At 48.5% G+C, this 22,956-nt stretch overlaps 2 protein-coding genes across 13 annotated transcripts in view; one reads left to right on the top strand and one right to left on the bottom strand.

Moving 5' to 3' along the window:
• Window positions 1-13,296, top strand: part of MAP1A (microtubule associated protein 1A) — a 19,751-nt gene extending 6,455 nt beyond the window's left edge. Inside the window, exons 3-7 of the mRNA XM_077764554.1 lie at window positions 2,363-2,445; window positions 2,699-2,839; window positions 3,077-11,171; window positions 11,320-11,540; window positions 11,733-13,296. Coding sequence (XP_077620680.1) covers window positions 2,363-2,445; window positions 2,699-2,839; window positions 3,077-11,171; window positions 11,320-11,540; window positions 11,733-11,888 — 8,696 coding nt within the window. The 3' untranslated portion in view covers window positions 11,889-13,296. The remainder of the gene's footprint in view (window positions 1-2,362; window positions 2,446-2,698; window positions 2,840-3,076; window positions 11,172-11,319; window positions 11,541-11,732) is intronic.
• Window positions 13,297-14,469: 1,173 nt separating this feature from the next.
• PPIP5K1 (diphosphoinositol pentakisphosphate kinase 1) overlaps window positions 14,470-22,956 on the bottom strand; it is a 39,878-nt gene continuing 31,391 nt past the window's right edge. For 10 of the 12 annotated variants that reach the window (XM_077764541.1, XM_077764544.1, XM_077764553.1 and 7 more), the window contains 2 exons: window positions 20,794-20,907; window positions 14,470-16,418 (listed from right to left, as the gene is read on the bottom strand). In XM_077764541.1, the coding sequence (XP_077620667.1) occupies window positions 15,532-16,418; window positions 20,794-20,907 (1,001 nt within the window). In that variant the 3' untranslated portion in view covers window positions 14,470-15,531. The remainder of the gene's footprint in view (window positions 16,419-20,793; window positions 20,908-22,956) is intronic. The other 2 variants (XM_077764547.1, XM_077764546.1) reach the window with 2 other exon arrangements.

Genomic DNA, 22,956 nt, shown 5'->3' with positions numbered 1-22,956 from the left:
GGCCCCCCCCCCCCATTCCCTGCAACCGGCTTGAGACTGGGACTCTAAGCCCCTGCTTCTGGCTCCCTCTGGAGATTGAGAGCACTCCCTCCCTGGCAGCTGCCCCGCATTCCCAGTTCTGTCAAACCTACAGGTTCCAAGTCTCAGCCCCACCCCCACCCCATCCCCGCTTCTCTTCCCAAGATGGGGGCTCTGGAACAGAGGCGCCAGTTTCTTCTTCCTCTCTGTGTCCCCCCTCCTCACCCCCCATGCAGAGGCAGCCAAGAAAATGACTTGTCATGCTGGGGTGGGGGGTGGGGGCGGAGCTGGAGCCGGAGCTCAGCGCGCACACTCACACACANCACTGCGGAGACACCTGCCCTCCTGCCTGCTCAGCCTTGGTGCTCCCCAGTCCACCCCCGCAGCATCACTGGTCAAGGGGAAGTGCCCCTGCCTCATTCGAAAGAAAACAGAAAAACAAGTCAATTCCCTTCAGTGGGATTGCTGAGGGAGCAGAAGAGAGAAATACGGCTTTCTCCCAGGCCTCAAAAGGGGGGGTGCACGAGATAGACCAGGTAGATGCCAGTCAGAACTGGAGAGCACATGGGTGAGGAAGAGGGTCTTCACCAAGATGTTAACTGGGATCAGAGAAGTCTAGTGGTTATACACAGGGGACCGTGAGGAATGGTCGACTGGTGGAGGAAGATTGATAGATAGAAAACAAATCAGTCTGTACCACAGATTTTCTCATTCAGACCCTCCTAGCTCGAATGTGTGACCTGTGTGTGTATGTTGGCAGTCGGGTAGGATTTGCCCTTTTAAATCTGAACTACTCATGACTAGCCTGGCGCTTCCCTGAACCTTGATACCCCTCATCTGCCCAAGAGCTGCCCCAGCCTGTCTCTAAGGTGGTTCTCATCCTCTGAACTGACCTCAAAGCTTCCCTCAATTCCCAAGTTAATAGAAGAGAACCCTTGAACTCCTCTTGGGCCCCACCCACCCTCTATGAGGTTTGTTCTTCTGACACATTTACAGTTCATTTCCCCTGCAGCTGCAAGTGCAGCCCTCTGCTGCCAAATTTGCCTGATCCTGGCACTATGGTTCCTCCTCATAACAAAGGCCCTGGCCCCAGTCTCCTCACACCCAAGCCCCAGAAAGGGGAAAGAGCTGGATCACAGAAGAGGGTCTAGGGGACAGATTATGAATACTCCCACCAATATCTTCCAGACAGCCCACTCCCCGAGCCATCTGTTCAACTCTCTGTCTGCAAGGTAACGCCACTGTGTACGTCAGTCAGGAAGGGCAGGAGCAGGGGATGACAGCATCCTCCATTATCTTCTAAGCTGTCACTTTCTTTCTTTGCTGCATTGCTCGGTTCATGTGTCTGCAGGAGGGAAGTTGACAGGGGTTGAGGCTGTTTTGTCTTTCTCCATGGCCTGGGGAACACTCTGAATCTCTCCTTCCTTATTTGCGGGTTTTTTTTTTTTTTTTTTTTTTTTTTTTGTGGACCCCTATCTCCCATCTCCATGGCATAGGGCTCATAGGAGAAGGGCAAGGATGAGAGAAGAAATTGTTCACAAGGGATGGGTTGTGAGGCAGTGAACCAGGCCTCTCTTGTGCCTGGGGACATGGGGGTAAGGTGGGAGAGGGAGTTGTAACCTTTAGTGGTGGGAACAGCATGATTGTGTACATGCTTGTGAGCGCAGGCTTGGTCTCTGAAGAACGAGAGAACAGAACAAGAAATTATACTCCTATTTCTAGTCTTTGAATTGTAAAAACCCAAGGGTTTAGATAGATAGAAACGGTGTCTTTTGGAAAATGGGAATTCTGGCCTTGGATGGGGAATGGGAAAGAGGATGGAGAGCCTGTAGACACTGCAAAGTGCCCATCTCATGTTTCCAGGCACTCAGCTGGCATGATAAGCCCAGGGCAGAGGCAGGCTAGTGAGGAGAGAGCTGACTAAGCATCACAACCCCAGGAGCCCTCCCTCCAGCTGAGCCCCCCATCCCCAGGCAGCACCAGGAGCTTAGTGCTCGAGAGGGACAAAAGCTTCTTGTCAATAGGGCAGCCTGAGGCAGGAGTTTCAGGCGGAGGGGGTGGGGGTACCAGACTGAGCAGGCAGAGGGTGTGGCATATGAAGGGGGGAGAAGAAGACAGCCAGTGTGGGAGAAGGGAGGAGGAAACCCTGAAAGGGAAGGGCTTGAGGAGCCAGTTCCTGGACCTTACTCAGCAGTATCCAAAGTGGCAGGATCTAAGGATAGCTAGACTCCTCTTTCCCCTAAGCTCCATTTTCTGACAGTACATTTTTTTCTCTCCTCCCGACACAATGCCTCTCCTTTTTACTATACCCACTCTCTTCAATACAAAATCCTGCATCTCTCAGGCCAGAGGACCCTCTGCCACCAGAGTGAGATCCTAGAGACCGTCATCCTGGTAAACCCCAGTGCCGACAGCATCAGCTCTGAGGTAAGGCCAGGGCCTGTGCCTTGCCATGAGGGCTTGTTGGAAGGGCTATAACCCACCCCTGCCAGTACTACTGCCATAAGGCCAAGAATTCCCGGACTTGGCTTTGAACCATCTAAAATGCCTTACAACCCCCAGCCCCACACTGGAGGCGTTGTGGCCTACAGTACTTTGCAGTACTGAGGGGAACCAGGAACATCCAGTGCCCTTCCCTGCGTTTCCCACATCCATGACCACTTCTGTCCTTCCATTCTAGGTTCACCGTCTCCTTAGCAGTCCATCAGCTCACAAACTACTGATCTTGAGTGGGCAAAGTTTAGAGCCCGGGGGAGACCTCATCCTACAGAGTGGCACCTACTCTTATCAGAACTTTGTCCAGGTCCTTCACAACCCAGAGGTAAGTTCCATGTCTGAGTGTCTGGGAGGAATGGAAACTGGGACACGACTAGAGCTGTGGGGAGGGATCCCAGGATGGGAAAATCTCATGTTGCCTGAAGGTTCGGAACCCTGGCAGAAAGGTAGGGGGCGGTCACCTTGCAAAGAGGTGGTAACGAGCAGATTGAATTTGATTTGGGTTAAGGCAACCCCAGGTCTCTACCTGACCTGATCAGCCTTTCATCTCCCATTCCTCTAGATTGCCCAATTGCTCAGCAATAGAGACCCTGGAATCCAGGCCTTCCTCACCGTTTCCTGCTTAGGGGAAGGAGATTGGAGCCACCTGGGACTATCCAGTTCCCAAGAGACCCTGCACCTCCGACTAAACCCTGAGCCCACACTGCCCACCATGGATGGTGTGGCTGAATTCTCTGAGTACGTCTCTGAGACTGTGGATGTGCCATCTCCCTTTGACCTGCTAGAGCCTCCCACCTCAGGGGGCTTCCTCAAGCTCTCCAAGCCTTGCTGCTATATCTTCCCTGGTGGCCGGGGAGACTCTGCCCTCTTTGCTGTTAATGGTTTCAACATCTTGGTGGATGGTGGCTCTGATCGCAAGTCCTGCTTCTGGAAGCTGGTACGGCACCTGGACCGCATTGACTCAGTGCTGCTCACACACATTGGGGCAGATAACCTGCCAGGCATCAATGGACTCCTGCAGCGCAAAGTGGCAGAACTGGAGGAGGAGCAGTCCCAGGGCTCTAGCAGCTACAGTGACTGGGTGAAGAACCTCATCTCCCCTGAGCTTGGAGTTGTCTTCTTCAATGTGCCCGATAAGCTGCGGCTACCTGATGCCTCCCGGAAAGCCAAGCGCAGCATTGAGGAGGCCTGCCTCACTCTGCAACACCTAACCCGCCTAGGCATCCAGGCCGAACCTCTTTACCGTGTGGTCAGCAACACCATTGAGCCACTGACCCTCTTCCACAAGATGGGTGTGGGCCGGCTGGACATGTATGTCCTCAACCCTGTCAAGGACAGCAAGGAGATGCAGTTCCTCATGCAAAAGTGGGCAGGCAATAGTAAAGCTAAGACAGGCATTGTGTTGGCTAATGGAAAGGAAGCTGAGATCTCTGTGCCCTACCTGACTTCTATCACCGCTCTGATTGTCTGGCTACCAGCCAATCCCACTGAGAAGATTGTACGTGTGCTTTTTCCAGGGAATGCTCCCCAAAACAAGATCCTGGAGGGCCTGGAAAAGCTTCGGCACCTGGACTTCCTGCGGTACCCTGTGGCTACACAGAAAGACTTGGCCTCTGGGGCTGTGCCTGCCAACCTCAAACCCAGCAAAATCAAACAGCGGGCTGACAGCAAGGAGAGCCTCAAGGCCACTGCCAAGACAGCTGTAAGCAAACTGGCCAAACGGGAGGAGGTGGCTGAAGAGGGAGCCAAGGAGGCCCGCTCAGAACTGGCCAAGGAGTTAGCCAAGACGGAGAAAAAAGTAAAAGAGTCATCTGAGAAGCCCCCAGAGAAGCCTACCAAGCCTGAGAGGGTGAGGACAGAGTCGAGTGAGGCACTGAAGGCAGAGAAACGAAAGCTGATCAAAGACAAGGTAGGGAAGAAGCACCTGAAAGAAAAGATCTCAAAGCTGGAAGAGAAAAAAGACAAAGAGAAAAAAGAGATCAAGAAGGAGAGGAAGGAGCTCAAGAAGGATGAAGGAAGGAAGGAGGAGAAGAAGGATGCCAAGAAGGAGGAAAAGAAGAAAGATACCAAACCTGAGGTCAAGAAAATTTCCAAGCCAGACCTGAAGCCTTTTACCCCTGAGGTACGTAAGACCCTCTACAAAGCCAAGGCCCCTGGCAGAGTCAAAATGGACAAGAGTCGGGCTGCCCGTGGGGAGAAGGAGCCGTCCTCTGAGCCCCGAACACCCCCAGCCCAGAAGGGAGCTATACCACCCCCGACAGTCAGTGGGCACAGGGAGCTGGCTCTGTCTTCACCAGAGGACCTCACACAGGACTTTGAGGAGTTGAAGCGTGAAGAGAGAGTGTTGCTGGCTGAACAAAGGGACCTAGGACTAGGAGAGAAACCACTTCCTCCAGACACTGCAGAGGAGGGACCCCCAAGCACAACCAGCCAGGGGATACCACCCTCTATCCCAGGGCTGGAACAAGAAGAGCCTATGATGAAGGAGAGAGAGGTTGTCCCAGACATCCCTGAAGAAAAAGGCAGCAAGGATAGAGGCCCAGACTCTGGGGCTGAAACAGAGGAAGAGAAAGATACCTGGGAGGAAAAGAAGCATAAAGAAGAAGAGAGGCTCCCTGATAAAATAGAAGCCAGAGAGGAAAGTGAACCTGAGGTAAAGGAGGATGTGGTAGAGAAGGCTGAGTTAGAAGAAATGGAGGAGATGCACCCTTCAGATGAGGAGGAAGAGGAAGAGACAAAGGCTGAAGGTTTTTACCAAAAACATATGCAGGAAGCCTTGAAGGCAACTCCAAGGGGCAGGGAGGCCCTCGGGGGTCGGGAAGCAGGACTCCAAGGCAGAGCTCCTGAGAAGGAGACCTCATCATTCCTAAGCAGCCTGGCCACACCTGCAGGAGCTACTGAGCATGTCTCTTACATCCAGGATGAGACAATCCCTGGCTACTCAGAGACAGAGCAAACCATCTCAGATGAGGAGATTCATGATGAGCCGGAGGAACGCCCAGCTCCACCTAGATTTCCTACCAGTACCTACGACCTCCCTGGGCCTGAGGGTCCTGGCCCCTTTGAGGCTAGCCAGGCTACAGACAGTGCTGTTCCTGTCACCTCCAGCAAGGGCTATGGAGCACCAGAGACTGAACTCACCTACCCTCCCAACATGGTGGCCGCCCCTTTGGCTGAAGAGGAACACGTGTCCTCAGCCACCTCAATCACTGAATGCGACAAGCTTTCTTCCTTTGCCACATCCGTGGCTGAGGACCAGTCTGTGGCTTCACTCACAGCTCCTCAGACAGAAGAGACAGGCAAGAGCTCCCTGCTGCTCGACACAGTCACAAGCATTCCCTCATCCCGCACTGAAGCCACTCAGGGCTTGGACTATGTGCCATCAGCTGGTACCATCTCACCCACCTCCTCACTGGAAGAAGACAAGGGCTTCAAATCACCACCCTGTGAGGATTTCTCTGTGACTGGTGAGTCAGAGAAGAAAGGAGAGATTGTAGGGAGAGGCTTGCCTGGAGAGAGAGCCGTGGAAGAGGAAGAGGAGACCACAAATGTAAAGGTGTCTGAGAAACTTCCCAGTCAGTTTGGAGCCCCGATGTTTGGTGCCCCTGGGCATACCCTACATTCAGGGGAACCAGTCCTTGGAGAAGTGGAGGAGCGCTGCCTTAGCCCAGATGACAGCACAGTGAAAATGGCCTCTCCTCCACCATCTGGCCCACCCAGTGCCACCCACACACCCTTTCATCAGTCCCCAGTGGAAGAAAAGTCTGAGCCCCAAGACTTTCAGGAAGTAGGCTCCTGGGAAGGAACTAGGCGTACACCAGGTGTGGGCAAGGAAGATGCTGCAGAGGAGACAGTTAAGCCAGGGCCTGAAGAGCTCACACTGGAGGAGGGAAAGGTGCCTCCTCCCAGGAGTCCCCATGCCCAGGAAGCACCTGTCAGTATTGTTGGGGAACAGACAGGCTACACTATCCAGCTATTGCCAGAACAGGACAAAGCAATAGTCTTTGAGACTGTGGAGGCAGGAGAGCTCACAGGCCCAATTCTGGGAACAGAAGCCCTTCCCAGAGATTTGAGAACGCCACTCCAAGAACCTGGTGAAACTCAGAAAGATAAGGTGCTTCAGTTTCCTGACCAAAGCCTCTCCCCTGAAGATGCAGAATCCGTATCTGTACTCAGTGTGGTCTCACCAGACACAGCCAACCAAGAAGCCATCCCCAGGTCTCCCTGTGGCCTGACAGAGCAGCATCTACACAAAGATCTTTGGCCAGAGGTATCTCCAGAAGACACCCAGTCACTTTCTCTCTCAGAAGAAAGTCCCAGCAAGGAGACTTCTCTGGATATCTCTTCTAAGCAGCTCTCTCCAGAAAGCCTTGGCACCCTCCAGTTTGGGGAACTAAGTCTTGGAAAGGAAGAAAAGGGGCCTCTGATGCAGGCTGAGGACACCTCTCACCATCTAGTGCCCACGTCTATTCCAGAACGCTGTGCAGCCACATTGTCACCTCCCACAGATGGAACCACTGGATACTCTGTACTGGCAGACATTGCAGATGAGAGCCCTGATAGAAGGTTACCTCCCAGCCCCTTCTCTCACCCTACATTGTTGGGAGATGGGAAGCACTCAGCTGGTGTGATCACAAGCCCTGGTGAACACATTCTGACACCTGACAGCTCCCTCACCAAGAGCCCTGAGTCTTTGCCAAGCCCTGCCATGGAGAGCATTGCCATGGAGTGGGAAGGTAAAGTTCCAGAGTTGAAAGACAGAACCCCAGAAGAGAGGGAAAAGGGACCTGAACCAAAAGATGAAGTCTTACAGCAGGATAAAACTCTGGAGCAGAAGGATGCCATTGTAGAGCAAAAGGATACAGCCACTGGTCAGAAAGATAAGGCTCTGGAAGAGAAGAATAAGGCTGTAGATGAGGCTTTAGAACAAAAACCCAGAAACTTACAACAAAAAGACGCAGTCCTGGAACAGAAGGACAAGGCCTTGGAACCAAAAGACAATGACTTAGAACAAAAAGACAAGGTTCTGGAACAGGAGGATAAGACCCCAGAAGAAAAAGGTGAAACCTTAGAACAAAAAGTCAGAGACATGGACCATAAAGACAAGGCTCCAGAGGACAAGGTCCCTGAATTAAAGGGTAAGGCCTCAGGACAGATAGGCGAAGCCCCTGAGCGGGAGGACAAGGCCCATGGACAGAAGGATAAAGCCTTAGAACAAAAAGACGTGGACTCGGAACAAAAAGGCAAGACCCAAGAACAGAAGGAGGAGGCCTTGGAAAAGAAGGATGAGGCCTTAGAACAAAAATACTGGGCCTTAGGACAGAAGGATGAAGCCCTGAAGCAAAACAATGAGGCCACTGAACAGAAAGATAAGGCTCTAGAAAAGAAGGACAAAACTCAGGAGCAGGAGAGCCCAGTGCAGGAGGATAAAGCCATGAAACCAAAGGAGAAGATCCTAGAGGAAAAATCTCCAGAAAAAGTTGAGGCTGTGCAACAGAAAGAAGAAGCTCTGCTGGAGAAGACCAAAGTTCTGGGGCTGGAAGAGAGCCCAGTGCATGAGGACAAGGCCCGCGATCAGGGAGAGAAGCTCTGGAAGGAGCAGGATGTGACACGGGAGTGGCAAGAAACATCTCCATCCAGAGATGAGCCAGTTGGAGAACAAAAACAGCCTGCCCAGACCTGGGAGGACACATCTCCTGAACAGGAGGGCAGGTACTGGAGGGGTAGAGAGGATGTGGCCCTGGAACAGGACACATACTGGAGGGAGCTGAGCTGTGAGCGCAAGGTCTGGTTCCCTCATGAGCTGGATGGCCAGGGGGCCCGGCCACGGTACACGGAAGAGCGGGAGAGCACTTTCCTCGATGAGGGGCCAGATGATGAACAAGAAGTGCCCCCACTGGAACACACGCCTCAGAGCCCCTGGGCCTCAGACTTCAAGGGTTTCCAGGAGCCCTCACCGCAGAAGGGGCTGGAGGTGGAGCGCTGGCTTGCTGAGTCACCCGTTGGGCTGCCACCAGAGGAAGAGGACAAACTGACCCGTTCCCCTTTTGAGATCATCTCTCCTCCAGCCTCCCCACCTGAGGTGGTTGGACAGAGGGTTCCTCCAGCTCCCGGACGAGAAAGCCCTATCCCAGAGCCTGAGCCCATGCCACCCGTGAGGAATGAACCTACCACCCCCTCATGGCTGGCTGACATTCCACCATGGGTGCCCAAGGACAGACCCCTGCCTCCTGCACCCCTCTCCCCAGCTCCAGCTCCCCCCACACCTGCCCCAGAACCACACACTCCTGCACCCTTCTCCTGGGGCACCACCGAGTATGACAGTGTGGTGGCTGCAGCACAGGAGGCAGCAGCTGAGTTGGAAGGTGGGCCATACTCTCCCTTGGGGAAGGACTACCGCAAAGCTGAAGGGGAGAGGGAAGAAGAAGGTGGAGCTGGGGCTCCTGGCAGCAGCCCTCAAAGCTCAAAGGTCCCAGAGGCCAGCGAAAGCCATCCCACCAGGGAGCCCGAACAGACAGAACCGGAGCAGAGAGAGCCCACACCCTATCCTGATGAGAGAAGTTTCCAGTACGCAGACATCTATGAGCAGATGATGCTTACTGGACTTGGCCCTGCATGCCCCACTAGAGAGCCTCCACTGGGGGCAGCTGGGGACTGGCCCCCACGCATCTCAGCCAAGGAGGAGGCTGCTGGCCGAAACCCATCTGCAGAGAAGGAGCTTTCGTCTCCTGTCTCACCCAAGAGCCTCCAATCTGACACTCCAACCTTTAGCTATGCAGCCCTTGCAGGACCTACTTTACCCCCTAGGCAAGAGCCTGAGCCAGGTCCAAGTGTGGAGCCCAGCCTCACCCCACCTGCAGTGCCCCCTCGTGTTCCTATCCCCCGGAGCAAAGGCCCAAGCCCCCCTGTTAATGGTAATATCCTGAGCTGTAGCCCAGATAGGAGAACCCCATCCCCCAAGGGATCAGGCCAGGGCCACTGGGATGACAGCACTAGTGACTCAGAGCTGGAGAAGGGGGCGCGGGAACAGCCAGAGAAAGAAGCCGAGTCCCCCAGTCCTCCTCACCCCATCCCTGCAGGGCCCCCTACATTGTGGCCTGAAAGTGAGGCACATACCAGCCCTTCCTCGGACTCACACCTGGGCCCTGCCCGACCCAGCCTGGACTTCCCTGCTTCAGCCTTTGGCTTCTCCTCATTGCAGCCAGCTCCCCCACAGCTGCCCTCTCCCGCTGAACCCCGCTCAGCACCCTGTGGCTCCCTGGCCTTTTCTGGAGACCGAGCTCTGGCTATAGCTCCGGGGCCCCCAACCAGAGCTCGGCATGATGAGTACCTAGAAGTGACCAAGGCCCCCAGCCTGGACTCCTCACTGCCCCAGCTCCCGTCACCCAGCTCTCCTGGGGCTCCTCTTCTCTCCAGTCTGCCAAGACCTGCTTCACCAGCCCTGTCTGAAGGCTCCTCCTCTGAGGCCACCACACCTGTGATTTCGAGTGTGGCTGAGTGCTTCCCTCCTGGCCTGGAGGCTGCAGAAAGGGGGTCTGGAGAGCTGGTCTCAGGAATGGAACCAGCTGCCCACAGCCTCTGGGACCTTACTTCTCTGAGCCCAGCACCCCCAGCTTCACAGGACTTGGCCCCAGCTCCACCTCCAAGCTTGCCTGGAGACATGGATGATAGCACTCTGCCCTGCCGCCTGGAGTGCACAGGGGCCACCACTGAGAAGCCAAGCCCATTGCAGAGCCCCTCTGGGGATTGTGCCACCAATGGCCCAACTGAAACCAGCCCCAAACCCCCAGGCCCTACCCTGGCCAAGGCTGAGAAAGAAGCAGCTGAGACTTGCCCTGCCTGGGAACGTGGGGCCTGGCCTGAGGGAGCTGAGAGGAGTTCCCGGCCTGACACACTGCTCTCCCCTGAGCAGCCACTGTGCCCTGGAGGGGCTTCTGGAGGCCAACCCAGAAGTGTCTCCCCTGAGGTTGAGGCTGGGCCCCAGGGATGTGCTGCTGAGCTCCGGCCTCACCGAGGGGAACTCTCCCCATCTTTTCTGAACCCACCTCTGCCCCGATCCACAGATGAAGGTGACCTCTCAACTGAAGAAGCTCGGCTAGTAGGGAGGGGAGGGCGGCGCCGGGCAGGGGGCTCAGGGGCCACAGGGGGCCCATGCCCTGTGGCTGATGAGACACCCCCAACATCAGCCAGTGACTCAGGCTCCTCACAATCAGATTCTGATGTTCCACCAGAAACTGAAGAGTGTCCATCTATCACAGCTGAGGCAGCTCTCGACTCAGATGAAGATGGGGACTTCCTGCCTGTGGACAAAGCTGGAGGGGTCAGTGGGACTCANCCTCCTGGCACTGATGTGTGCATGGCTGACCCTGAGGGGCTCAGCTCAGAAGCTGGAAGGGTAGAAAAACTACGTGAGAAAGAGAAAGCCCAGGGGAGAGTAGGGCGCAGGGCCCCAGGCAGGGGCAAGCCAGCATCTCCTGCCCGGCGTCTGGATCTTCGGGGAAAACGCTCACCCACCCCTGGTAAAGGGACTGCAGATCGAGCAACTCGGGTCCCACCCCGACCACGCAGCACTCCAAGCCAGGTCACCCCAGCAGAGGAAAAGGATGGACACAGCCCCATGTCCAAAGGCCTAGTCAACGGACTCAAGGCAGGACCATGTAAGTATAATGTGAAAAGTTAGAGAGATTGTGGGTTGGGGTTGGGTGTGGCTGGTCAAAGACTCCAGGAGTAGGAGGAGTTGTGGGAGGAAGATTGCTAAAAGTGTTCTATTTTACCTCTGCAATGAGTCCTGGCTTGTCTCTACAGCGGCCTTGAGTTCCAAGGGCAGCTCCGGCTCCCCTGTATACGTGGATCTCGCCTATATCCCGAATCATTGCAGTGGCAAGACTGCTGACCTTGACTTCTTCCGTCGAGTGCGTGCATCCTACTATGTGGTCAGTGGGAATGACCCTGTCAATGGGGAGCCAAGCCGGGCTGTGCTGGATGCCCTGCTGGAGGGCAAGGCCCAGTGGGGGGAGAATCTTCAGGTGAGTGGCAAGGGATGCCAAGGAGGAGGTCTGGTCAAAGCTTACTCAGTAGAAAACAGTCTATTCATAAGAGGACTGAACCCTTTCTATGGGCAGGGGGCTACTTCCTAGACCATCAGGCGTGATGCCCCATCCCCCTCACTTACCTTCCCTTCATAATGTCACATCAGGCATGTCTTGTCTCTCTCCTAGGTGACTCTGATCCCTACTCATGACACGGAGGTGACTCGTGAGTGGTACCAACAGACTCATGAGCAGCAGCAACAACTGAATGTTTTGGTCCTGGCGAGCAGCAGCACCGTGGTCATGCAAGATGAGTCCTTCCCAGCCTGCAAGATTGAGTTCTGAAAGAACCACTCTCCTTTCCCCAGGAATCTGCTTCCCCAGCTCCCTTAGAGAATGGCTATTGCTAAGTCCTTTGGGGTTGAGCGACATGGGAGCTGGGGTGGGAGAGACAGGGGACAGGATGTCTTGTTGTGGGAACTTGGGCTGGGCTAAATGGGAGGGGTTGTCCCTCCCCCTCATCCATACCCAAGAGGATTTTCAAAACCAAAGGCAACAGGGAGTGGATAGAGGGAGGGTACAAAATTAGGATAGGAGGTCATCTGATGCCTGAGAACCCTGGAGTGACACCCTCTCCTAACACTACCAAATGTTTGTATTGGGTTGGGAGGAAGGATGGGTCTCAGCAACTTCCTCCTTCGTGGCGGGAGAGCATATATCCCCAAGCCCAGGGACCTCTTTGTCTCTATTTAGCAACCCAAGGAAGGATCTCCAATAATAATTTATGTGACCTGGGGCAGGATTCTGTCAGTAAGGTACCCAGAGCTGCGCCTCTTCCTCCATCTCCCATTCTCTTACCCATTAGGGTCGGGGTTCCAGCAGGGGTCTAGGGGTACACCACTGCTATACTGTCCCACTGCTCCCCTCCATATCTGAATGTCTCAGTCCAAAACTTGAAGCTCTTTTGACCAACAGACTGGTGAGAGAAGAAAGCTGCTTATCCTCCCAGCCCCTGCTTCATACCATTCACATCCCAGAGCTGTGCCCAGACCAGGCCTATTGCACAGCACAAAGAGGGGCAAGGAAAGCCCAGCTCCAATTCCAGAATTCCTCCAAGCTCCCTGACCTTTTGAAGTTTTTACCTACCCATTCCAATTATCCTCATCCCTTGTCATCCCCTGCTTGGCTTCTCTGCATGTGGTCATCTGCTGTGGCCTGGTGTGTAATGGGTTAAAAATAAGCCACTGCCTGACATCCCAACATTTGACACCCCAGCAATGTGTGACTCCCCCAACATTCCACTATGCCATCCTGCAGCTGAAATGGGAACACTGGCTGCCTTTCCAGCCCCAAACTCTCGGACAGAGGATCTGGGAGGTAGAGGCCATGCCAGAGAACTTGGGGAAAATGAAAGGAAGGGAAGAGGGAGACGAAGCTGAGCTAAAGCTGAACTCCTACTGAGTAAGATGAAAACAGGCTGAAAAAACCACCCCAGGAGAGGACCTCTCCCCAAGCAAGCCAATGAGCAGCCCTGCCAGACTACCGCCGGACTGAGAAATCCAGACGCTCGTCAGGGCTCGGCTTCTCTGCCAAATGACTGTGTGGAAACTAAAATGAGCCGGCCTGTGTTCTTCCTAGCTCCCACTCTCCCTGTGCTGCTGTGCTCTGCTCCTCCCCACACTTCCCTGCTATAGTTCCCAGCTGCTGTAATGGAGCCGCCTCCAATTCTAACAATAAAATCAAGTTCATTACAGATGCTGTCGTGGTGCTTAAGCCTTTTCTGACTCTACACATTGCTTAGTTCCTGGGCCTTGGCTTCTACCTCTCTGCTTCTCTCAGCATTGCGATTTATTTCAATGTCTTTTATAACTGGAAGCAGCTCCAGGACCCAGGGAAGCCAGAGGACATAAGGTGGATAAAGGGAGAAAAACTATGAGGAGCCAGCATAATTTTTGAAAATGAAAATGCCAGAGTATGAGGAATAGGGGCCTAGGGTGGGGAGATACATTTGGTTTGGGGGAGGAAAGAGGAGCAGGGGGTCTAGGAAGGGGATCTGCATACTATGGGATCAAGAGCTGAGGACTGAATAACCAGGATCAGATACCCTGGAAAAGGGAACACCGAAGAGGCAGAGTTGAGAAGCCCTAAGAGATCCATAGCCTATTGAGGTTGTAAAGAGCACTCACCTGTGCCTTTAGACTTTCCACAGAGTTAATGCTGGATTTTTCCCTTGCAATGAAACCTTTTATAGTCCTAGGAATGTCAGGAGAGGCCAGGTTGTGAATATAAATATATGGGAAAGGGGATATTCCAGCTCTCCCCAGTGTACTGGGCTTTCCCAATGTAAATGTGTCGAAGAGGTAAAGAAACACCATAACCCTTTTATATCAACTCCTCCTGAGACTCACTCCAAAGCATCAGAGGGTGATTCTAAGGATCTGGTGAGAAGACAAGTACTCACTGGTGCTTCACAGAAACAGAAGCTCTCTCCCCCACAACACTACTCATTTAAGACATTTGGTATGGTGGGCTGACTGCCACAGGGCCCTCCTGGGATGCCTAATCTATTTTATTTTATTTTTTAAATGTTTATTTATTTTTGAGAAAGAGGCAGACTGCAAGTAGGGGAGAGGCAGAATCAGAGGGAGACATAGAACCAGAAGCAGGCTTCAGGCTCTGAGCTGTAAGCACAGAGCCCGACGGACTCGAACCCACGAACTGTGAAATCATGGCCTGAGCTGAAGTCAGACGCTTAACCAACTGAGGCATCCAGGTGCCCCCTCTAATCTTTTTATTTTATAGTCCCTTCTCACTCAACTATAGCAGCTTTTGACTGGTTCAGATCAATTCAGTCACAAACAGACATTATTGATTTATAGTCATATTCATACTTGAATTCATAAGGACATCATCACCACCATCACCATTTGTATTACTTCATATTTATTGAGCACTCATAATGTTCTGGCCACCCCACTGCAAAGATTGCATTACTCCTCCTACCCATGCCCATTCCCATCCCTGTATCTTTGGGAAAAGCTTCATAATCACACCTGACTCTAAAGACATAACGATAAAAGGGAAAACCTCTTGGGGACCCTCAAGTGTTTGGTCTTTGGCCAGTCTGTCCCTGGCACTACTAGAGAAATATATATAATCTTTGCTCATATGTGTACAATATTGATCTCTGCTGATTGCTTAAAGTAGAACCCGATTTTCTCTGGGTACAGCATCTCTTAAGCCAAGTAGCCTCACAACAGAAGGAGACCCAGCTTCACAGATTGGCCAAGAACCTCCCCCAGAGCATTTTAAGTAGTTACTCTTAAATTTTTCACAGCAATCTAATACATATCTTTCCCTAGAGCTATTGCCCAGAGGAACACTACTGGGCCAGAGGGGGAACTTGCAACATTATATAAAACACCCATAAGCCCAATCTAAAGATTAGTGGCCACAATGGATATTTGTTTGGGAAAGGGACTCTCATTTTACCCCCAGACATTTCACAGCCATCCTAGGCCCACCTGAGGAGTGCTAGCAAAGACAAAAATCTTCCTGAATGCACAAATGGTCTAAGGGTACCTTGAGAAGTTGTGAATATTTCCCCAGAAAAGTGGAGACCCTGGAGTCCCCTTTTGCATTTGATGTCTCCGGATGGTGTCTTCAGCAGTTAAGTGGCATTTCCTTTAACAATCTGGAATTCCCTGGTGTGCTCAGAGGATATTGGGTAGATACTTCAGCCAAGCCCTTTATGGAAATCCTACTCAAGTATAATGGCCATATGAGGAGTCAATGGTTGCTTTGAACATGAAATTGTCTCCCCACCAAGCCCAGCTCTGGTACAGTTCTTGGCTTCATGCCAAGCAGACTGCTTCCTCAGACACCTCTGGTGAGATCCAAGGTCTTACACTGGCAGGTGAGTTAGCCAACAGAAAAAGTTGCTAGCTCAAATAGCTGGTATAGTGTGACACCACTAATGAGAACATGATTAATCACATGTTGCTGGTGGAAGGGGTGAGTGCTGGTCACAGGCTAGAGACTGGCTCTGAGGGTTTGGATCACTAGATTGACACTGGGCTTGGGGAATAGCCTCTTCAGGCAGCTGGTTAGTCACCTCAGGGACCACCCAGGACTGCTGATTAGCCTCAGGGACTTCCTGTACCTGCAGATCATCCTCCCCAGGAAACTCTTGGGATGGTTTATCAACCTCAGGAATGTCCTGAGACAACAGATTGATTGCAGAAGCCTTTTGGATTAGCCTGCCAACCTCTACAAAGAACTGGCATGACTCGCTGAGCTCCTCAGGGATCTCTTGGGCTGGCTTGCCAACTTCTACATGGATTTCCTGGACCAGGCCACCAACTCCTACAGGGAACCCATGGTCCAGTCTGCCAACCTCCACAGAAACCTCCTGACATGGCTGGCTGACCTCCTCAGGGTTCTCCTGGCAAAGCTGGAAAGCTTCCTCAGAGATTTTCTGGTACAGCTGGCTTGCCTTCTGGCATGGCTGGTGGATCTGAGGGACATCCTGGCACATCTGGTTAACATTATCATGGTCCTCCTGGCATGGCTGGCTGGCCTCTTCAGAGATATCTTGGTATGGTTGGCTGATCTCCTCAGAAAGTTCCTGGCATGGCTGGCTGGTTTCCACAGGTGGTTCCTGTGAAGAGTGGCTTGGTTCAAAAGGCTCTTGCACTTCTTCAATGGGGAGCTCTTGTTCTCCATTCCCAGGGAGCATCCCAAGGCCTTGATGTTCTTCAGACATGTGTGAACTTACAGAAGGTTGATCACTGAAGCCAAAATGGCAGTTACCATCCACTGCAGTAGGGGAGGAAGGACCAGCACTGGACACAGTACTGGAAGGGCCACTGCTGTCTGTAAAGCAAAGTCAGAAGATCAAGTCAGGCAAGCTGAAGAGTAGTTAAATTCTATGTATGTAGTTCAAATACCAGAAGATACAGCCCCTGTTAGTCATGTGTTGAGAAAAGAGGGTCTGAATTTTTCCTAAGTTATGCAGAGACACCTAAATTAGCCCAGCTTAGGAACTGTTGCTCTGGCACAATGTATACTACAGGAGTATACAGGAGCACTGAGGTACATCTAAGACTTCAGGAGAGAGTGCTAAGGCCTGCTTCATCCAGTTCTTTCACAAATGTACTCCTGACCTAACTCCAAATTCCCATGGTCTCTCATTCCTACTTTGGAAGCATATCAATGTTGTATTCCAGTGGTTCATAATTAGGGGTACATATCAAAACTTTGGGATATTTTTAAAAAATAAAAATTTCCAGGTTCCATCTCCAGAAATTCTAATTCTGTACGTTTAGGGTAAATGTGTGAGGTAGAGGGGGAATAAGGGCAATATATTTTATTGAAACACTACCAATTAAATCTGATGTACATCTTTTGTTAAGAATCATTTCTTTAAAACAATCAGCTTATTTCTGGGGCAAAGGTAATCATTCTTTATAGCCCAAGAGACAGTAAGCAGGAGAATGTAGCAAAATCTTGTGAATGAGAACAACAGGAAGGAAAATTACCTGAAGATGGAAGACTGCCATGGAATCTAAATGGCAGAAGTTCCCAATTACCCTTTCTAGGGGTCACTGAACCCTTTGAAACTCTAGTGAAAGTCACAGGATATTTTCCTAGAAAAATGTACATAAAGGTGTGCATATGGATATCCACACTATTTTCACAAATAATTCTTGGGATTCAAAGACTTTACCCTGAAATCCATCCTGGATCCAAGGTTAAGGACTTCTAAGTCTTGAGACACATAATGTACAGGCTTATGGGTGTTACAGACATATACAACAACAACAACAAAACCATAATTACCTCGATACTGACAGTAATAAAATGAAGGTCTTAGAGTCTTCAATTATACTGTAGGACAATTCCTACCCCAATCTCTACTTCATTTGACCTCTAGTAGGAGACTAATCTACTTTTCCTTTTGTAAATGTATTTATTGATAGTATTGTAATTTTGTATTGCACTCTGATATCAATACTGATAGATTTTGGAAATAAGGGACACCTGAATATCCTGCCATCAAGGAGAACCTGGGTAAGCTGGCAAACCTGAGCCTGCAAAGGCTGATTCAGTCACTGAGTTTAGGGTATGCCAATTCTCTCTTTTCTATACAGGACCACAGGAAGCATGCTGCAAACAGGAAAGAAAGAGGAACATGGTTTGGGCCACCAAAGCCTATTTAGGGCTGATAAACCCTAAATGTTTACCAATGAGGCTACACACCTCATACTGAGTCCAAGGTGTGATGGTATATTAAAAAAAAAAAAAAAAAGAGTTCACCCAAGGATAGAAGTAGTCTTAATATTCATTTAGTGGCTTGATTCGGGCAAATCAAAGAGGTCAGAAAGAAACAGAAGCAGGAGAAAGATAAGGTTTCCAGAGGCAGCCAAAGCAATCTTCAGAAAGAACAAAGCCGGAAGTATCACAATTCCAGATACAAGATATACTACAGAGCTACAGAGCTGTAGTAATCAAAACACTAATGATACAAAAATAGACTCATAGATCAATGAGGACAGAATAAAGATCCATGCTTATATGGTCAATTAATCTATGACAAAGGAGGCAAGAATATACAATGGGGAAAAACAGTCTCTTCAGAAAATGGTTTTGGAAAAACTGGAAGGCTACATGCAAAAGAATGAAACCAGACCATGTTCTGACACCATACACAAAAACAAACTCAAAATGGATTAAGGACCTGAAATCATAAAAATCCTAGAAGAGAGCATAGGCAGTAATCTCTCTGACATTGGCCAAAGCAACATTTTTCTAGATATGTCTTCTGAGTCAAAGGAAACAAAAACAGAAATAAACTATTGGGACTATATCCAGATGAAAAGCTTTTGCACAACAAAGGAAACTATCAACAAAACAAAAAGGCAATCTACAAAATGGGAGAAGATACTTGCAAATGATATATCCATTAAAGGGTTAGTATCNCCATGAGAGACTCTTGAATGCTGAGAACAAACTGAGGGCTGAGGGGGGCTCAGGGTGAGGGGGAACGGGAGTGATGGGCATGANTGAGTGTTATGTGGAAACTAATTTGACAATAAATTATTTGAAAAAAAAAAGGGTTAGTATCTAAAATATATAAAGAATTCACACAACTTAACACCAACCCCCCCCCCCAAATAATCCAATTTAAAAATGGGCAGAGGAAACCATGAGAGACTCTTGAATGCTGAGAACAAACTGAGGGCTGAGGGGGGCTCAGGGTGAGGGGGAACGGGAGTGATGGGCATGACGGAGGGCACTTGTTGGGATGAGCACTGGGTGTTATATGTAAACCAACTTGACAATAAACTATTTAAGGGAAAAAAAATGGGCAGAGAATCTGAATAGACATTTTTCCAAAGAAAACATACAGATGGCCAACAGGGACATGCAAAGATGCTCAACATCACTAATCATTAGGGAAATGCAGATCAAAACCACAATGAGATATCACCTAACACCTGTCAGAATGCCTAGAATAAAAAAGACAAGGAATAACATATAATGCTATATGATAACTAATTGGAATTAAAATAAAAACTTTAAAAAAAGACAAGAAATAATAAATGTTGGGGGGATGTGGAGAAAAAGGAATTCTTGTACACTGTCGGTGGGAATGTAAATTGATAGGGCCACTGCAGAAAATGGTATGGAGATTCCTCAAAAAATTAAAAATAGAAATGCCATATGATCCAATAATTCTATGACTGAGTATTTACCCAAAGAAAATGAAAACGCTAATTGGAAAGGACATATGCATCCCTATGTTTATTTTAGCATTATTTACAATAGCCAAGATATGGAAGCAGCCCCAGGGTCCATCATAGATGAATGGATAAAGAAGATGTATATATAATACACAATGGAATACTACTCAACCATAAAAAAGTATGTGATCTTATCATCTGTGACAATATGGATGAACCTAGAGGGTATTGTGCTAAGTGAAATAAGTCAGAAAAAGACAAATACCACTGATTTCACATATGTGTGGAATCTAAGAAAAACAATAAACAAACAAATAAAAAACAGAATCAGACCTAAAGTACAGAAAACAAACTGATGGTTGTCAGAGGGGAGGGAGCCAGGGGAATGGGCAAAATGGGTGAAGGGGACTAGGTGATACAGGCTTCCAGTTATAGAATGAATAAGTCACAAGAATAAAAAGTACAGCATAGGAAATATAGTCAATGGCATTGTAATAGCACTGTATGGTGGCAGATGGTAGCTACACTTGAGATCATAGCATAACGTATAGACTTATTGCACCACTATGTTATATAACATTGCATATCAACTGTACTCAATCTTTAAAAATAATAATAAGAAGAATACTTAAAAAAATATTTCCAGGGGCACAAAACCCATAAATACTCCAGGAGAGAGGTAAAAGGAGCAATGGCAAGGTGAATATAAGAGAATCTGAAATTCAGGGGAAGAACTCTTGGTGTCAGGAAGGGATGTTTCTTCTGCATACAGAGTGCCAAGCATTTAACTCAATGCTGAAATATGAATTTTTGCTTCAGTCCTATCCAAGTAAAACAATAAAAGCCATGTTTGATTTTCATTGTTTCCTGGAGGTAGGTTGAATAAGGAAAGGATTTTTCCATTACTGGTGTCTCTGGCCCTTATACTCCCTCTGAGTGTCACCAGTATCTCCCCTAACCTGCAATTATCCTAAGAACTCCTTGTGACTCCACTGTTCATATTGTTATCAAGGAAAATTAGTATTGGCTAGATATTATAAAGAAGAGATGGGAAAGAGCAGCACCTTAACTTGAACTAATAGGTGAGAACAGACAACCTCAGAGAAAGGACATGAAGAAAGTAGTAGCAGATTCTAGTTGCCTTCTCCCAACTTTTCTATATGTCCAGATTTCTTCCCAAGTCACCTATACTTGAGAAAGCTGTAGAGACAAAATGGGAATCTGAGGAGAATGAAGTTTCAGTCCTTTCCTCCCCAAAGGACCCTCTGGCACACAATCTTTTAGGAGTCTCTCCAGTGAAATAGAGGGGCCATGGAGAATGGAGATAATGAGATAAAGATATCCTCCCTTCACCTTGGAAACAGCAGATGACACTGCCTCCTCTACTGGTTATTCCTGGTCTTTCAAACCCTCATCTTTGTTTACCTCATGAGACAGGTCTCTCATTCATCATTCCCTCCATCCCTCTTGGCCTCTGTCCAGGCAGTTCCAAAAGGATTACTTACACCAAGGGGGCTTCTCAGAGCGCTGCCGGAGTTGTAAGGTAGGTGAATGAAGAGTACGGGGTGGGGAAAATGGGCTATCTGAGGCTTGGTTGCTGTGCATAGAGTCAAAGAGGGCTGGATAGAGTGGGGAGAGAGAAGGAAGGAAAAAACGAGTTTGAGGAAGAATCCAAGAATCACAGGTTCTCAACATAAGTCAAAACAAACTTTTGTCTTCTCAGGCTGAAAAGTAGCATTTCCTAGGGACCCTTTACACAAACCATTTTTAATATTTTAAACTTTATATTATGAATATTTTCAAACATTTTTGTTCCCCCCACCTCATTTTTTAAAAAAGTAGTTGAAAGACTACAATCCATACTGATATATTCATTTCCTATATTTACCACATCAATGTGTTAACATTTTACCATATTTGTTTCATCCATTTCTTCATGTGAAGTTCTTTTCTAAAAATGACATTATAAACATTTCAGCTCTAAACTCATCAATATTCATCTCTAAAACATAAGGAATTTTTCCTACATAGCCACACACTATTAACAAACCAAACAAAATTTAATAGTAATACCCTAATATCATCTAATACCCAATTCATATTCAAATCTCCCTCAATTATTCCAAAAAATATATTTTATAGTAACATCCAAACATGAACCATGCATTGCATTTTATTATGTCTCCAAAGTCTCTTTTGATTTAGAATATTATGGCCACCTCACACACACACCATTTATTTTCCTCACAGAGACTTTTTGAAGAAAACAGGTCAGTTGTCTCACATTCTGGATTTGTCTGATTGCTCCCTCATAGAATCATTTAACTTGTTTCACTACTGCTTGTATTTTTCTATAAACTGGAAGTTAGATATAAAAGGCCTGATTAGATGATTCAGTTTAAATAACTTTGGTAAGAATATTTCAAGAGGTGATCCTATGTACTTTATATCACATCATATTAGAGGCACATAATGTCTCACTGTTCCACTAAGTAAAGCTAAGTTTACTAACTGGGTTAAAGTGGTAGACACAAGATCTCACCATTGTAAAGTTTCCTTGTACTGATTAGAGGTAATGCTTTGGCACCGTACAACCCAATCACATTTCACACCTCTGTGTGAAATCTGTTAATGATCCTTAATTATTTAAGTGGTGATTTTCTAATTCCATCAATTCTCTAACATTTATTAGCTGGCATATTTTCTATAAAGAGGAGCTTCCCTAAGGCTATTTGATTAGACTGAACTGAAGTTCTTACTGAAAAGGTAGAATAAGAGTTTATTTCCTTTCAATTACTTTTCAGAGAAAAAAGGTGGTGAAAAGTATTCTCCAATTGTGGCAGATGAGAATTATTTTATTTTTGCTTTCTTTTTAGTAGAATTACTTATTATTTATTATGAGCTTGTAGATTTTTATATATTCAGTGTACTTTAATCAATTACATTAAATTATTATTTTTAAATGCTAAAATGTGGGGTGCCTGGGTGGCTCAGTTGGTTAATTTTCTGACTTTGGCTCAGGTCATGATCTCAAGGTTCATGGGTCTGAACCCTGTGTCAGGCTCTGTGCTGACAGCTCAGAGACTGGAGCCTGCTTCAGATTCTGTGTCTCCCTCTCTCTCTGCTCTCCCCCTCTTTCTTTCTCTCTCAAAAGTAAATAAACATTAAAAAAAATTTTCAATGCTAAAATGTTCCGATTCTGATCAGTGGGAGCCTCTTCAGGGCTATTGCTTCCTCGCTTTTGTTATAACATGCCTCAGGACCACCTTTAATTTCCTTGCTCTAGACCATGCACTCTCAACAAAATTGGTTCTGGTGAGGGTGAAAAAAATCACAGATATCCATTGGTTTGTGGTCCATCACATGGCCACAGACCATAAAGAGATAACAGATTGTATATTTGCTGACTCTTCTGCCTGCTCATATCTTCTAAGAAACCCTCTAGTGAATTTTGCATTTGTTATACTTTTCAGTCCTAGAACTTTTGTTTGGTTCCTTTTTTATATTTTCTATCTCTTTAATGATATTCTGTGTTTGCTGAGACATCATTCTGATTTCCTTTAGTTCTTTGTCCATGGTTTCCCTTAGCTCTTTAAGCATATTTAAGATAGCTGATTTAAAATCTTTGTCCTAGGGGGCGCCTGGGTGGCTTAGTCGGTTAAGCGTCC

The sequence above is a fragment of the Crocuta crocuta genome, unplaced genomic scaffold (genome assembly GCF_008692635.1).
Source record: "Crocuta crocuta isolate KB4526 unplaced genomic scaffold, BGI_CrCroc_1.0 scaffold102, whole genome shotgun sequence".
Taxonomy (NCBI): Eukaryota; Metazoa; Chordata; class Mammalia; order Carnivora; family Hyaenidae; genus Crocuta; species Crocuta crocuta.
Note: the sequence above shows the minus strand (reverse complement) of the source record. Positions and strands in the feature narration are given on the sequence as shown.